The following is a 16,495-nucleotide window of genomic DNA, read 5'->3' on the forward strand; positions in this document are numbered from 1 at the left end:
CCAGAATTGATGAACAGCACTGATTCTAACTAAACATTTGGAAAGATGAAGCCTTAAGCTGGTCCTGAGCCATCGACTGTTTTTCTCACCCTGGCTACTGTCTAAAGCTTATCCACATCATTCTCAATATTGTAATACGATTTCACATCCTATTTCCTCTTCCATCATTAAATGGATTCCACTTCTATTTAAATTTATAAGCAGCTGCAATTCTCATTCATGTCTTTGTTAACTCTAGCCTTGACAACTCCAATGCTCATACAGTTGGTATTGCACTTGACACCCATTAAACTTGAATATCCAACACTCTGCTACCCATGGTGTAACAGTCATCAAATGCTGTTCACCCATCCTCCTTGTGCTTACTATTTTACACTGGCTCCTTGTCTGGCAGCCACTGAATTTTAAAATTGTCTTTGATTTAAATCCTAAACACGCCACCACCCTAGTCCATGACCTTATCCCGCTCGTTCCCTATAATCTCCTACAGCTGCGAGATCTCTCTTCTCCTCCAGTAGCCTCTTAATTAATCTTCTTCAATCATTGATGTTCCTGTCTCCAGCCATTCGCATACTAATTTTAGAATTTCCTCCCTACATCTATTCAATTGTCATTAATTCCTCCTTGCAAGATGGTCATAGAGTCAGAGGGGTAAGCAGGACAGGTTACTGAAGTGTCAGTGGGGTAGCACCTTTGGGCCAGTGACCATAATTCTGTTAGTTTTAAAATAGCGATGAAGTCTTAAATTGGAGTAGGGCCAATTTTGACAGTATTAGGCAGGAACTTTCAAAAGCTGATTGAGGGCAGATGTTTGCAGGTAAAGGGGCGGCTGGAAAATGGGAAGCTTTCGATAATGAGAGTCCAGAGACAATATATTCCTGTTAGGGTGAAAGGAAAGTCTGGTAGGTGTTGGGAATGCTGGATGACTAGAGAAATTGAAGTTTTAGTTAAGAAAAAGAGGGAAGCATATGCCAGGTATAGACTGCATAGAACATTACAGCGCAGTACAGGCCCTTCGGCCCTCGATGTTGCGCCGACCTGTTATACAAATCTGAAGCCTGTCTAACCTACACTATTCCATGTACATCCATATGCTTGTCCAACGACGACTTAAATGTATTTAAAGTTGGCGAATCTACTACCGTTGCAGGCAAAGCATTCCATATCCTTACTACTCTCTGTGTAAAGAAACTACCTCTGATGTCTGTCCTATATCTATCACCCCTCAATTTAAAGCTATGACCCCTCATGCTCGCCGTCACCATTCTTGGAAAAAGGCTCTCCCTGTCCACCCTATCCAACACTCTCATTATCTTATATGTCTCTAATAAGTCACCTCTCAACCTCCTTCTCTCTAATGAAAACAGCCTCAAGTCTATCAGCTATCCCTCGTAAGACCTTCCCTCCATACCAGACAACATCCTAGTAAATCTCCTCTGCACCCTTTCCAAAGCTTCCACATCCTCCTTATAATGCGGTGACCAGAACTGTACACAATACTCCCCAAGTGTGACTGCAATAGAGTTTTGTACAGCTGTAGCATAACCTCATGGTTCCGGAACTCGATCCCTCTATTAATAAAAGCTAAAACACTGTATGCCTTCTTAACAGCCCTGTCAACCTGGGTGGCAACTTTCAAAGATCTGTGTACCTGGACACTGAGATTTCTCTAATCATCTACACTACCAAGAATCTTACCATTAGCCTAGTATTTTGCATTCCGGTTACTCCGACCAAAGTGAATCACCTCTCACTTGTCCGCATTAAACTTCATTTGCCACCTCTCAGCCCAGCTCTGAAGCTTATTTATGTCTCTCTGTAACCTACAACATCCTTTGTCACTAACCACAACTCCACTGACCTTAGTGTCGACTGAAAATTTACTAACCCACCCTTCTACGCCCTCATCCAGGTCGTTGATAAAAATGACGAACAGCAGTGGACCCAACACTAACCCTTGCAGTACACCATTGGTAACTGGACTCCAGGATGAACATTTCCCATCAACCACCACCATCTGTCTTCTTTCAGCAAGCCGATTACTGATTCAAACTGCTATATCTCCCACATTCCCATTCCTCCCCTTTTTGTACAATAGCCTACTGTGGGGAACCTTATCGAACGCCTTGCTGAAATCCATATACACCATATCAACCGGTTTACACTCATCTATCTATTTGGTCACCTTCTCAAAGAACTCAATAAGGTTTGTGAGGCACGACATACCCTTCACAAAACCGTGCTGACTATCCCTAATCACATAATTCTTTTCTAGATGATTATAAATCCTATCTCTTATAACCTTTTCCAACACTTTACCAACAACTAAAGTAAGGCTCACTGGTCTATAATTACCAGAGACGGAGTGAATCCTTAGAGTATAAAGGCAGTAGGAGAAAGAGGACATGAGATAGCTTTGGCAAATAGGGTTAAGGAGAATTCAAAGAGTTTTTTAAAAATACATTAAGGACAAAAGGTTAATGAGGGAGAGAATAGGGCCCCTCAAAGGTCAGCAAAGCAGCCTATGTGTGGAGTCGCAGGAGATGGGGAGATACTAAACGAGTATTTTGCATCAGTTATTTTACTGTGGAGAAGGACATGGAAGATATACAATATGGGGAAATTGATGGATGTCTTGAAACGCAAAGAAGTGGATAAATCCCCAGGAACTGATCAGGTGTACCCATAACTCTTTGGAAGCTAGGGAAGTGATTGCTGAGCCCATTGCTGAGAGATTTGTAGCATCAGTAGTCACAGGTGAGGTTCTGGAAGACTTGAGTTTGGCTAACATGGTGCCCCTATTTAAGAAAGGTGGTAAGAAAAAGCCTGAGAACTATAGACCGGTGAGCCTGACATCAGTTGTTGGGCAGGTTGTTGGAGTGAATCCTGAGGGTCAGGATGTGCATGTATTTGGAAAGACAAGGACAGATTAGGGATAGTCAGCATGGCTTTGTGCGTGGGAAATCATGTCTCTCAAATTTGATTGTTACATTTTCGAAAAATTCAAAGAGAGTTGATGAGGGGTGAGTGGTGGGCATGATCTATATGGACTTCAATAATGCGTTTGACAAGGTTCCTTATGGGACACTGGTTAGCAAGGTTAGGTCTCATGGAATACAGGGAGACCTAGCCATTTGAATTGAATTGAATTTATTGTCACGGGTACCGAGGCACAGTGAAAAGCCTTGTCTTGCGAGCAATACAGACAGAATAGAGTTAAGTAGCATAGGTAAGTAAATAATAGGTAAACAGTGGTAAAAACAAAAACACAAGTACAGGCGAATGCTAAGAGTTTGTGTGTCCATTCAGTATTCTAACAACAGTAGGGTAGAAACTGTTTTGAAACCGGCTGTGCGTTCAGGCTTCAGTACCTTCTCCCCGATGGTAGAGGTTGTAGAAAAACATTGCCAGGGTGGGATGGATCTTTGAGAATGCTGGCGGCCTTTCCTTGACAGCAGGCCTGATAGATGGATTCTATAGACGGGAGGTTGGCCTTTGTGATTGTCAGGGCCGCGGTCACCACTCTCTGTAACTGTCTCCGGTCTGGAATGGTGCAGTTGCCATACCAGGTAGTGATAAATCCAAACAGAATGCTTTCGACCAGCGCATCTATAAAAGTTAGCAAGGGTATTCACCATCATGCCAAATTTTATCAGCTGTCTGAGGAAGAGGAGACATTGTTGGGCATTTGTAACCAGTACGTCCACATGAAGAGTCCAAGAAATCTTGTTGTGGGTGACCACTCCCACGAACTTGATGCTGTCCACTCATTCCACCTCTGTGCTGTTAATGTGGGGTGGGGGGTGGGGGGGAGCATGTGTAACATCCTGCCGAAAGTCAATAATGAGTTCCTTGGTTTTGTTGGCATTGAGAGCTAGGTTGTTCTCAGTGTGCCATTTTTCCAGGTCTTCCACTTCCCATTTGTAGTCTGTTTCGTTGCTATCTGAGATTGACTATGGTGATGTCATCAACGAACTTGTAAATAGCATTAGTCTGGTATTTGGCGACACAGTCATGGGTATACAGTGAGTATAGTAGGGGACTGAGTACGCACCCCTGGGGGGCTCCAGTGTTGAGTGTTAATGAGGATGAAATATTGTCCCCAGTCTTCACTGATTGTAGCCTGTGGGTCAGGAAACTGAGGCTCCAGTTGCAGAGAGTGGGGCTTAGTCCGAGATCGCTAAGTTTAGTAATCAGACTCGAGGGGATAATAGTGTTGAAGGCTGAACTGTAGTCAATGAGTAGGATTCTTACGTAGCTGTTCTTGGTGTCAAGATGTTCTAGGGAGGAGTGAAGGGCAAGTGATATGGCATCTGACGTGGATCTGTTGGTCTAATAGGCAAATTGGAGTGGGTACAGAGTAGTGGCGAGGCTGGAGTTGATTAATGCCATGACCAGCCTTTCAAAGCACTTCATGACCACCAAAGTTAGGGCCACTGGGGGGTAGTCATTGAGACATGCTGCATGAGCTGCCTTAAGCACAGGAGTGATGTTGGCCCTCTTGCAACAGGCAGGGATAGTGGCCTGCTGCAGGGAGAGGTTGAAGATGTCCGAGAAGACCTCTGCCAGTTGATCTGCGCATGCCCTGCGTACACACCCTGGTGCTCCATCTGGTTCCATTGCTTTCCTTTGATTCATACAAAGGAAAACTGATCTGACCTCTGATGCAGTGACTGTTGGGATAGGTTCATCAGGACTTGTCAATATAGGTGTTACCTCTCCGCCAAAATTCTGCTCAAAGCGAGCACAGAAGTCATTGAGATGATCTGGGAGGGACGATGATCTGCTATCTTGCACGGTCTCTGTTTAGACCCTGTCATTCAGTCCTTGCCATAGTTGATGGGTGTCTGTTTGGGTCTCTAGTTTGGTTCAGTATTGGTCCTTTGCTGTCTTAATAGTTATGGAAATGTCATATTTGGATTTCTTATATTTGAGTGGGTCTCCTGGTCTGAAGGCCTCATGCCTGATTTTTAGCAGATTCTGTATGTCCTGATTCATCCAGGGTTTCCTGTTGGGAACACCTGGATTGACGTCCTCGGTATGCAGTCTTCCACACACTTGTTGATAAAGTCTGTGACGGTGGTGGCGTACTCGTCCAAGGTACCAGCGGACTCTTTCAACGTTTGGATACAGAACTGGTTCGAAGATGGAAGATAGAGGGCGGTGTGGAGGGTTGTTTTTCAGGCTGGAGGCCTGTCACCAGTGGAGTGCCACAAGGATCAGTGCTGGGTCCACTACTTTTCGTCATTTATATAAATGATTTGGATGTGAACATAGGAGATATAGTTAATATGTTTGCAATTGATATCAAATTTGGAGATGTAGTGGACAGCAAAGAAGTTTACCTCAAGATCCTTGATCAGATGGGCCAACAGGCTGAGGCGTGGCAGATAGAGTTGAATTTGGATAAATGCGATGTGCTGCATTTTGGAAAAGCAAATCCGAGCAGGACTTAGACAATTAATGGTAAGGTTCTCGGGAGTGTTTCTGAACAAAGAGACCTTGGAGTGCAGGTTCATTGTTCCTTGAAAGTAGAGTCGAAGGTAGATAGGATAGTGAAGAAGGCATTTGGTATGCTTTTCTCTATTGGTCAGAGCATTGAATAGAGCAGTTGGGAGGTTAATTTGCAGTTGTACAGGACATTGTTTAGGCCACTGTTGGAATGTTGCTTACAATTCTGGTCTCTTTCCTTTCGGAAAGATGTTGTGAAACTTGAAACGGTTCAGAAGAGAATTTCATGGATGTTGTCTGTTAAAAATGTTGAATAGACTGGGGCTGTTTTCCCTGGATCATCAGAGATTGAGGGGTGACCTTCTAGAGATTTCTAACTCGTGAGGGGTATGGATAGGACAAATAGACAAAGTCTTTTCCCTGGCATGGGGGAGTCCATAGAGGGCATAGGTTTAGGGTGAGAGGGGAAAAGGCAGCACAGTGGCTCAGTGATTTGCACTGCTACTTTGCAGCGCACGGGACTTGGGTTCAATTCCAGCCTTGGGTGATTATTTGTGTGGAGTTTGCACATTCTCCGTGTCTGTGTGGGTTTCCTCCGGGTGGTCCGGTTTCCTCCCACAATCCAAAGATGTGCAGGTCAGGTGAATTGGCCATGCTAAATTGCCAGTGGTGTTCAGGAGTGTGTGGGTTAGATGCATTAGTCAAGGGTAAATGGGTAGTGGAATGGGGGTTTGGGTGGGATACTCTCCGGAGGTGTGGACTTGTTCGGCCAAAGGAACTGTTTCCTCGCTGTAGGGATTCTATTCTATGAAATAAGAGACCTAAGGGAGAATTCTTTTCACTCACAGGCAGTGCATGTATGGAATGAACTGCCAGAGGAAGTGGTGGAGGCTGGTACAATTAGAAATGTGAAAGTTATCTGGATGGGTATATGAATGGGAAGGGTTTAGAGGATATGGGTCAAGTGCTGGCAAATGGGACTAGATCAGATGAGGCCAACTGGTGGCCTGGCTGAGTTGGACCGACGGCTTTGTAGGTCCTGTAGTTCCTTCAGTAGCTCTTGAAATATTTGATCACCTCTTCTAATGTAGTTTGGTTTAAAATTTTGTTTGGCTGAAGCTTCTATGAATGGCAAGGGATGTTAATTATTTTGTATAAATGTAAATTACTCTGACTAAAGTAGCCTAAACACAAGTCAACATACTGCGATGATGTACACTAAGCCAACAGTGGGGAAAGGGCATGGTCCTTACAAAATATTGTGCTTGTTTTACACAGATAAGTTATCTTGCTCTAATTTTCAGGTATACGACACTGTCATATAGAGCACCAGAAATGGTTAACCTTTACAGTGGAAAATCCATTACTGCTAAAGCTGACATATGGGTATGTAAGAATTGATTTGCTTCTAGGAATGCATGTGTTATGTGCTTTACCTATCTCAGTTGAATTCTTAGAATGAATTTGATCTGTTATGTGGAGTGAAATTGAACCTTTTTTTTGGATAATTTCTCTTATTTGTATCTTTTAGGCCCTTGGATGCTTACTTTACAAACTTTGCTTTTTTACCTTGCCATTTGGAGAAAGCCAAGTAGCTATCTGTGACGCAAATTTTACGATTCCAGATAATTCTAAGTATTCCAATGAAATGCATTGTTTAATTCGTAAGTATTCAGCTCTTCAAATTAATTTTTCACTGCTTTAAGTAACTTTTCATTGGGTAATTTAGTTTGTTACCTTTTTGCAGGATATATACTTGAGGCAGATCCAGACAATAGACCTGATATTTATCAGGTTTCTTTCTTCACATTTAGGATGTCAAAGAGGATGTGCCCAGTTAAGAATGTCAATGTAAGTATGTTTCATTGATAGCCAGGATGAGACAATCTTTTAATAGGAGTAACTTGTGTAGAGCCTATTTTGACAGTTTTGACAGATGCTAGATTATCTAGATTGTCAGACGTGCAATCTAATGTATGTGGATGGTATAAAAGGTACAAGTTAGTTATTGACATTATGACCAAATTGAGGAGCTGGTACATTAGTTCCTGTTGTATTTGTGATTTTATAATGCAGTTTTAGTGAATATTGGTAAGGTTTTGCTTCAATTTGTACATCCTGATTGTAAATTCTTTCGAGAATTCCTTTTTGTAACTCAATAAATAATCTGAAGATGGTTCGTGAAGCACATGTACTGGGTATTCTGTATGTTGGGCTTTCATAAGAGCAAATATAGACTTTAGAAGTGGAGTGCTTCAAATTGATCAATCTTTGCAGCCAAATTGGGTAAAAGAGTAAAACTTGAAATTTGGAGCATTTTCTTTTAAATTTCACCAAATCCAAACACTTTGATTACTTTCCTGCTGAGACTGTTTGATTTTGAATCAGCATTCTGTATTTTATATTTAAAAGTTATATTTTATGTTTTGAGAAGGAAGGATAGATATGTTCAAGGTGTGTTACTTTTTTCCAGAATGTATCGATTCCAGTGAAAATGCCAATACCAGTAAAAACTAGTGAAGTTGCTGCTAAAAAGTCTCAACCACGAGCAAGGTAGACTGGTCACTGCTTTGAATAGCTAAATTTGAGTTTTGTTCCATTTTAAAGTATCCGTTCACAGTAAATTTCCTGATGTCTTTCACACTGTAGTCTGGACTTGTGTGTACCAGCTTTGGGTGTAGAAATGTAGCCTTTTACTTATTGTTGATAATTATAAATTTACTGTTATTATAAATCTTACATAGGCTTACTGACCCAGTACCAACGACAGAGACCTCAATAGCACCTCGCCAAAGGCCAAAAGCTGGCCAACCAACTCCATCTTCAAGCATTCTGACGATTCAACCTGCTGTGACTCCAAGGAAGCGATCTACTACACAGTTGGCCCCTCAACCCTCAGCCGCGCAGTTGGCCCCTCAACCCTCAGCTGCACAGTTGACCCCTCAACCATCAGGTATGTATTTATGTACAAATCTGTATAATCTTTCAAAATATTTTTCAGATTTAAAGTCACTTGGTTACAGCTAACTCCTTTCTTATCTCTTGTCCACAAATTAGCATTTGCTGCTGGCAGTATGGTTAATGGGGGGGGGAAAGTTTTCAGCGTTTTCAATGGCATTGAAGTAACAGTTAAAAGCAAATGCTACTTGAATGAGCTGATGCAGGTGTTTCCTCAAGCCAAGCTAATGTCTGAAATATTGGTTTCCTTTTGAAAATGAGCCCATTTCTGACTGTCTGCCTTATTGTGTAGAGCAGAATACTAACGAAGCATGTTATGCATTGTTTCTGGGGTGATTTGTGCAGAAGTGCCAAGCTTGAATCATTTTTCAAGGGCATGCTGCTTTGAATAATGCTGCTAGGTAGTGTGTCAATATGTTAAGAGCAGCAGGTGAACCTGGCTTGGAATTGATTAAAACTTATATTTTAAAAAAGACCAACTAGTGGCCACTTATCGACATGGAAGATTAGATTAGATTCCTACAGTGTGGAAACAGGCCCTTTGGCCCAACTAATCCACACTGACCCTCCAAAGAATAATCCACCCAGACCCATTTCCCTCTGACTAATGTACCTAACACTATGGGCAATTTACATAGCCAGTTCAATTGACATGCACATCTTTGGACTGTGGGAGGAACCCGGTGCACCCAGAGGAAACCCGCGCAGACATGAGCAGAACGTGCAAACTCTACAGACAGTCGCCCAAGGCGAGAATTGAATCTGGGACTGTGGCGGCACGGTGGCTCAGTGGTTAGCACTGCTGCCTCACAATGCCAGGGACCAGGATTATATTCTAGCCTTGGGCGACTATCTGTATGGAGTTTGCACATTCTCCCCCTGTCTGCGTGGGTTTCCTCCCGGTGCTCCAGTTTCCCCCCATAATCCGAAGATGTGCAGGTCAGGTGAATTGGCCATGCTAAATTGCCCGTAGTGTTAGGTACATTAGTCATGGGTAAATATAGGGTAGGGGAATGGTCTTGGTGGGTTGTTCTTCAGAGGGTAGGTGGGGACCTGTTTGGCCGAAGAGGATGTTTCCATACTGTACGGAATCTAAAAAAGAAGGTAGCGGAACACATTTGCATGAAAATTAGACATAACAAAAATTACGGAGCTGTCATAATGAGGGATATTTAAAAATGCTGATATAGTCTGGAAATAAGTTGTAACTGTACACAAGGGCCAGAGGTTCTAGATTTTCTTCAGGAGAATTTTCCACATCAAAGTATGTTTTCATTGCACCCAGCGATAAGATATTGAGATCTGGTTTGGAGAATGAGGTGGGTCAAATGGATCAAGTACCAGTTGGGGTGCATTTAGATGACTGTGATTGTAGCATGACGAGACATTATGTTTCTAAGAAAAAGACCAGGAGCAATCCAGAGTAAAATAATTAATTTATTAATTTTAAGAAGGTAGGAACAGAGCTATATATGAGATTAGCGAATAAAGCTACAAGAGGAGTATTGTGAACTGCAAGGAAAATGGTGAATAAGCTATTATACGCAGGCTAGTGGAATAGAAAAATGTTGCAGATTAAATTTAAAGCAGCATGGTGTGACAGCTTTCATTGTTCAGAAGATTGAGAGGCAAATGAGATGAGGGAATAGTTCTAAGGGAGATGCAGCAGCATAGGGACCTCGGAATTTCTGTGGACAAATTATTGAATGTGGCAAAACAAGTTGAGAAAGCAGTTAATAAATCATAAGGTCCTTGGGCTTTATGGAAAAGGCCATATGGTACAAAATGGGGAAGCTATTAAAAGAAATATGAAATGCCGGTTGAGTCTGAACTTGCCAAAGCTGGGCAGCATACTTTAGCACAGTTATTGAAGCATTAGAAAAACTGCAGAAAAGAAATAATATTTGGAGCTGAGATCACAAGCAGCACAGCCATGATTTTTATTGAATGATGGATCAGGCTTGAAAGGCCAAATGGCCAACATTCTGTTCCTGGGTACTATGAGAATATTTCCAGCAATAAGATTGTTCAGTTACATTAAAAGATTGAAGATTCTGGGATTTATCTCCTCTTTTAGAGAAAAGAAGATTAAGAGGATATATGATGATTGTGCCCAAAGTTGAGGGGTTGAGGCAAGGTAGATGATGAGCCGCTTTCATTGGCTGTAATGGTCATGGACTAGAAGACAACAAAAAGTACCCTTCTTACAAAAAAAAGGCAAAAATCGATCCAGTAATGAGAGGATAATAAATGTTTATATAGCGAATGGTTAGGACTGCAGTGCAGTACTTGACTATTTGGTGGAGGCAGATTGAATCATGATTTCCAGAAGCAACTTGGATGATTAACTGAACGAAAAGACCATGGAGGGCTAAGGGGAAGACAGGCAGGGGGAGAAAACCCTACTGAGCTGATTTAGAGAGCTGGCAAGGACATGACTGGCCAAATAGCTGCTTCCTTTAACTATTTGACTTTTTTGAAGAAAATCTTTCTAGTAGATTGACTACACTTTGCTGAGAACTCAATTCATGCAATTGCAGACTATTTAAAGCTGGAGTGAAGATTTATCAATTTAAAGAGTTCAGATGCAAGTAGAAATTTCAGTTACGGTTCTCTTCAAAACATTGTTTTGATTCTCAATTGCATAAGAAATTGGATTTACAATACAATTCACATCTCTGAGACTAACCCAAAGCTATTTGGCTGACATTGACTATCTATTCCGTTAGAATCCAGGACTGTAAAGGATGCCTATTGTGTGGATATGGAGTGGAAACTCAGTACCAACTGGGTATTGTTATCTGTTCAGCTGGCACTGCATTTTCTCATCTCTGACTCTTAGCAATAGTAACCCTTTGCAATCCTGACAAGTTCTGCAGTCACATAATCATTAACTAAACGGCCTTCATCTGCTTGAAATCTGAGTCAGTCGATCTCTAAAAGACATTCATGAATCTTAGCCCTATTGCTGCCATACCAGAGAACTTAAAAAAATTGAGAGCTTTTATACTTTCTGTTCTTTGCAGTAATATAATTTACAGATCAGAAATTATAACACATTTAGAAGAACACTGACTATAAAAGGCAAACGTGATATGTGACGCAGCTTCACCAATACTTCAGAATGCAGAAGTAATTACTTTCACACTCTGAGGGAACCAAATTTGGAAAAAAGAATGTGGGATACAATACTGCATAACCTGCTGTGCAATCTGCATCCCTTTGAATGTGGTTTCCCTACACAGTGCAGGGTCAGAGAATGGGAAGTGTGAGGGTATGTGATACTCTGAATTTTAAGATTTTGAGATACCTTAAGTTGCCAGGTTTATGATTTTATTTGCTCAGGTGTACCTATTAATAATTTAGTGCCATGAGGTATGAAATTATAGAGGAATTTCAATTGTGAAACATAAATGGCTTTCAAAAATAATATTCTAAAGTACTTAAGTTGTGCCACTTAGATTCTGACAGTAAATCCTTAGGCCGTCCACTTCCAGTGCAACAAATAGTATTGGTGTGTCTTATTTACAATGACATCCAGTAGGAAAAGAAAAAAAGCTTTGCAATGTGACTATGCTTCAACACTCCTTTTCACTAATCAAGCCTGTCTCCTTCATATTCCAGCTTATCCTTCCTTCACGAGTACACCATGCAGGTGCATTCAGTTTTAAAAACTGATCCTATTTTTCCCCTGGACACTATGACAATTCACCAGTGAGAGAGTTATATTGAGACCTGAGATCGACATTGTCAAATTCAAATATACATATTCAGAGCCACACAATCAGTTCTAAGAGGATTTTTGTGCTAGTTGAAGAATGGGTTGAGATGAGAGCTGCACCAATGCTGAAGTAACAGTAGGTTTCTACATTATTCGTAATGAGTTGGATCAGTATCTGAGTAGATCCACAAATTGATTTAGTTTATTAATTTTTATTCTTTGCTATATCAAAGAAGGCTAGAATTCACCACATCAATATGATATATACCATAACCCAAGGAAAACCAAACATATAAATAGAAAACAGGCTATACCACAGAGCTTTATCCAGAGGCTCACTGAAGATGTTACCTAGTATGGTGACAAAACATCTAAAAACCAACCTTACAGCTCAACGAGCAAACTTACATCCAGAACCTCAACTGAAACTACAAATCTTCTCAAAACTCGCTAATAAATCATATAAACTCAAGTAATAGTCGATCTCATATAAAAGTTGACCCCCTGTGTTTGGCCAAAAATCCTGGAATTTTCCATATATCTCATGTAAAAGTCAATCCTAGTTCTTTACAGATAACAGATCAACATTTGTGAGTCAAGGTATTATCCTGTACATAAATGTCAAGATGAGGAAATGAATATCTTTCTCCTGCTGTTGTGTGATTTGATGAACAATGCACATAATTTTGGCATGAAAGAGTCAGGTGACAACCAACCTTGTGGAATAAAGTCATATATGTAATTGAGGTTTTGAATTTCTTCATTTTGTGTAAAAATGCCCTTTGGAACAAAACAAAATAAATAGTATTTAAACTGAAAGTTATTGATGTTGCAGAGAAGACTCATAACTGTGTAGCAGCAAGAGATTTTTGTGTTTCAGAGAAACTTGTGAGAAACCGGAGAAAGATATTGAACCAACTTCAGACAGTGCTAAAATAAAATTGTGCCATCAGAGGTAAACCTAGCAAGTGGCCACAATTGGAGAAAGTACTGAATGCGTACTTCAAAATCGTCAAAATAGAAAATGTGTTAGTCAGAAGCCTTCCAAATTCATGCATGAAATGAATCAAAGAAGGATGGGATTTTGGATTTTAAGGCAAATGTTGGATGGTGCATAAGGATCATGAGAAGGCCTGACTTAGTACTTCAGCAGAGAACTAAGATTGCATAAAAGCTGCCTGCTAAGCGAGAAGATAAGATATTAAAGTTTAAACAGTTTGTAATCCGAAATCGGTAGAAAGTTATCATGCATCGGAAATGTGGTCAGAACGCCTATTGCTCTTGACATGCCAGAGAATCAAGCTGTGAACCAAAAAGGAGAAAAAAAACAGTATTGGTGATAACCACTGGCCATGAGAAAAGTAAGTTCACTTTAGTTCTTTCTTGTATGGCTGATGGCACGAAGGTAAAACAGATGGCTATTTTTAAGAGAAAAACTTTGTCCAAAAGGAATTGTTTCCATATGCAACCACAAGGCTGGATAGATGCAGGTTGATGTAGAAAATGGATAAAGGAAGTTTAGAATGTATGACCTGGTGGACTATGGAAGGACAAGAATTTGCTCGTCTGGGATCAGTTTAGATCCAATCTAGTGAAGAATGTTGTTGATAATATCTGATCACATAAGACTAACATAGCTGTAATTCCTGGCAGACTTACAAGGGTTTTGTAACCAATAGATGTTGGTATCAATAAGCCATTTAAGGACATGACGAAAAAGAAGTGGAATAACTGCATACATGATGGAGAAAAAAAACATACAAGAAAGGAGGCAGTATATGGGCTCCAGCATTGCCACTCATCTGTGAATGGATCGTTGATTCATGGAAGGAAGTAAAGGCTGAAACTATTTTCAAATAATTCAAGAAATGTGGACTTGCAAATGCATTGGACGGTACAGAGGATGATTATTTATGGGATGACATAGGTAAAGAAGAAGAAGCAAATGATGTGCTACTGCTAATTACAGACATGTGAGGATCCATACGATATGATTCATCCTGATGATTATGAAGCATTATTCGGTGCTGAAGATGTTGAACAGTGTGACTTTGCAGGATTTTAACTAATTTTGGTATTGGACATGTTTAATTGAAGATGTAACATGCAACATGTACCAGAAGTTGAGAGTTAAAACTGCGGTATATTTCTACTTCACTTTTTGTATGTACAAATAAAAGCTTACTACTGTTAATTCATTTTGATTTCTATTGTCTTTATTCAATAATTACCGTAATTCATTGTGGTTTTCTTTCTTTATTTGTTTTGAGATCGATTGGGCTTTTGCTCATGATATAGTATGAATTTTGATGGGTATGAATTTCAGACCCTTAAAAGTAGTATCTATATAATGGTCTACTCCATAAATTTATCCTTAAAGCAGTCTAAAAAATTCAACTCGGGTATATATGGTAATTGCACCTCTATTATCTATCATAATGGCTGCTGGCTATCTGGCTGTGGATGAAAACTGTGATGATTGTGAATTCTGATGCAAAGAATTATCTTAAACTTTCAAGATGTTCAGATAGTAGCCGTCGAGTTTCATTTTGAAGCTTGGATATTGTTGTCAGCTGGATTCTCATGGGCCCTTTGAATTTGATATCCTAAAGGCAGAATAATCCAAAGCTTGTAAGCAGAACTGCAAATTGACAAATTGTCAATTTTTCAATGCTAAGGTAATGGCTGCTGATTCAAAGAACCAATGTCAAAAAAATTCAAGGAAAGAAGTGTTGTAAATCAACTGAATTATGTGTAACAAGATTCTGACCGATACAGAAATTCTTGCACGAAATTGAGGAATCCATTTTATTGAAAACTGTATGTATCATGTCTCTACATGCACCGGTTCCACTCACAACTTTTAGGGTAAATTATGAAAAATTTTGCATTTCAGATCTATGAGCCAAATAGTGATCAGAGCATATTAAACATTTTGAATTCTTCATTTGGACAGGAGTTCCAGCTGCAAACTGTGGACACTTTGCTCAATTACTTGGCCAACAAACAAACATTCAGCCAGTACAACCTCAACAGCATCTGCAACTGAAGCCACAGGCACAACTTTTGCTTCAACAGCAGTATTTGTTGCACCAACATCAAGCATATTTCCAGCAACAGCAAATACTTCAGACTGCACAGGTAATGCTCAATTTCATGTAAAGCTCTACTTTGGTGATGAAATGGAGGAAAAACTACAAAAGCAGTTGGGTGCAATGCAAATAGTCCACCATTGGGTACTCAATTCTTCATTTGATGCTTCAAGCATGAGGTGCTCATGGATATTTGGCTTAAAGATTGAGATGATCATGTCAGCTGCCTCTGCCATTTCCCCTTATTCACCTATCCATCAAGCAATGCTTCCTACATATTTCCTCTATTGCACAACTTGCATTATTCTCTCTTTTCTATTCTACTTTTTTCCCTTCTCTAAACACATCTTGTCCAAAATAACTGCCTGCTTCTTTGATTCTATTCTGCGAACCACCGAGGTTCCCTTCTTGATTCATTTGGATGATATCTCTTGAGGTGCTGCCAACCTGTCTTCCAAATCTGCCATCTTTATTTGTGTCCTCAAGATGTCAGCTTTTCACCTCTTCTCCCTTTTGCAAACAATTGCCCAACTCCTCCCTCCCTTTTCTCATCAAAGTCCATGAATGTTGACTCCCATATTTATGCCCATCTATCCAGAACTTCATCTTTGAATTCCTCCACTCAGGTTTTGTTTTTGTCATAGTGCAGAAACTGCTTATCAAAGTCACACATGCCCCTTACCTGATTCCTTTAAAGGTAAAACTAGCCTTACTTGCCCTGCTTACAGCCCTTTGCTTGACCTCGCCTCCCTTAGCTAGCAGGCCAGACTTCATGTGAAGCTCTCCCTTGTCCTGGTTTCTCTCCTACCTCTAGTCAAACCATTTTTGAATCCATCTTGTGAAACCCACCTCTGCTCTTTGACCCAGCATTTCTGACTTCATTGACTAGATTAGCTTTGATTCTGAAATACTCATTCAAATCCCTCCATAACCTTACTCTTCCCTATCAATGGAACCCTTTTGACACCACTACCTTTCAATGTATTTTCGTTAAAGCATTCTCGATTTTATCCTGGAGAACCTTCTCTAAGTCTCCTCTGTTTTCCTCATTTCTCCTTTAGAGTGCTCCTTAAAATGCCCCCTCCTCTTCTGAAGCTCTTGGCCATCTGCCCTAACATCTCACTATGTAGAATGGTGTCAAATGCTTTGTAGTGTTCTTGTGTGCCATCTTAGGATGTTGCATTAACTCAAGGGTGTTGTATAATTACAAGCTGTTGGTGGCCCATTCAATTACTATAATTTCATGAGCAGCTCTAACTCACTTGTTTTCTGT

The 16,495-nt window shown here is 40.4% G+C and overlaps 1 protein-coding gene across 5 annotated transcripts in view; it reads left to right on the forward strand.

Annotated features, from left to right (window-relative positions):
* Positions 1–16,495, forward strand: part of LOC140484620 (AP2-associated protein kinase 1-like) — a 99,198-nt gene that overhangs the window by 32,943 nt on the left and 49,760 nt on the right. For all 5 annotated transcript variants that reach the window (XM_072583138.1, XM_072583139.1, XM_072583140.1 and 2 more), the window contains exons 6-11: positions 6,756–6,837; positions 6,983–7,115; positions 7,199–7,302; positions 7,925–8,004; positions 8,196–8,404; positions 15,087–15,271. In XM_072583138.1, the coding sequence (XP_072439239.1) occupies positions 6,756–6,837; positions 6,983–7,115; positions 7,199–7,302; positions 7,925–8,004; positions 8,196–8,404; positions 15,087–15,271 (793 nt within the window). The remainder of the gene's footprint in view (positions 1–6,755; positions 6,838–6,982; positions 7,116–7,198; positions 7,303–7,924; positions 8,005–8,195; positions 8,405–15,086; positions 15,272–16,495) is intronic.

The sequence above is a fragment of the Chiloscyllium punctatum genome, chromosome 13 (assembly GCF_047496795.1).
Source record: "Chiloscyllium punctatum isolate Juve2018m chromosome 13, sChiPun1.3, whole genome shotgun sequence".
NCBI classification, from domain to species: Eukaryota; Metazoa; Chordata; class Chondrichthyes; order Orectolobiformes; family Hemiscylliidae; genus Chiloscyllium; species Chiloscyllium punctatum.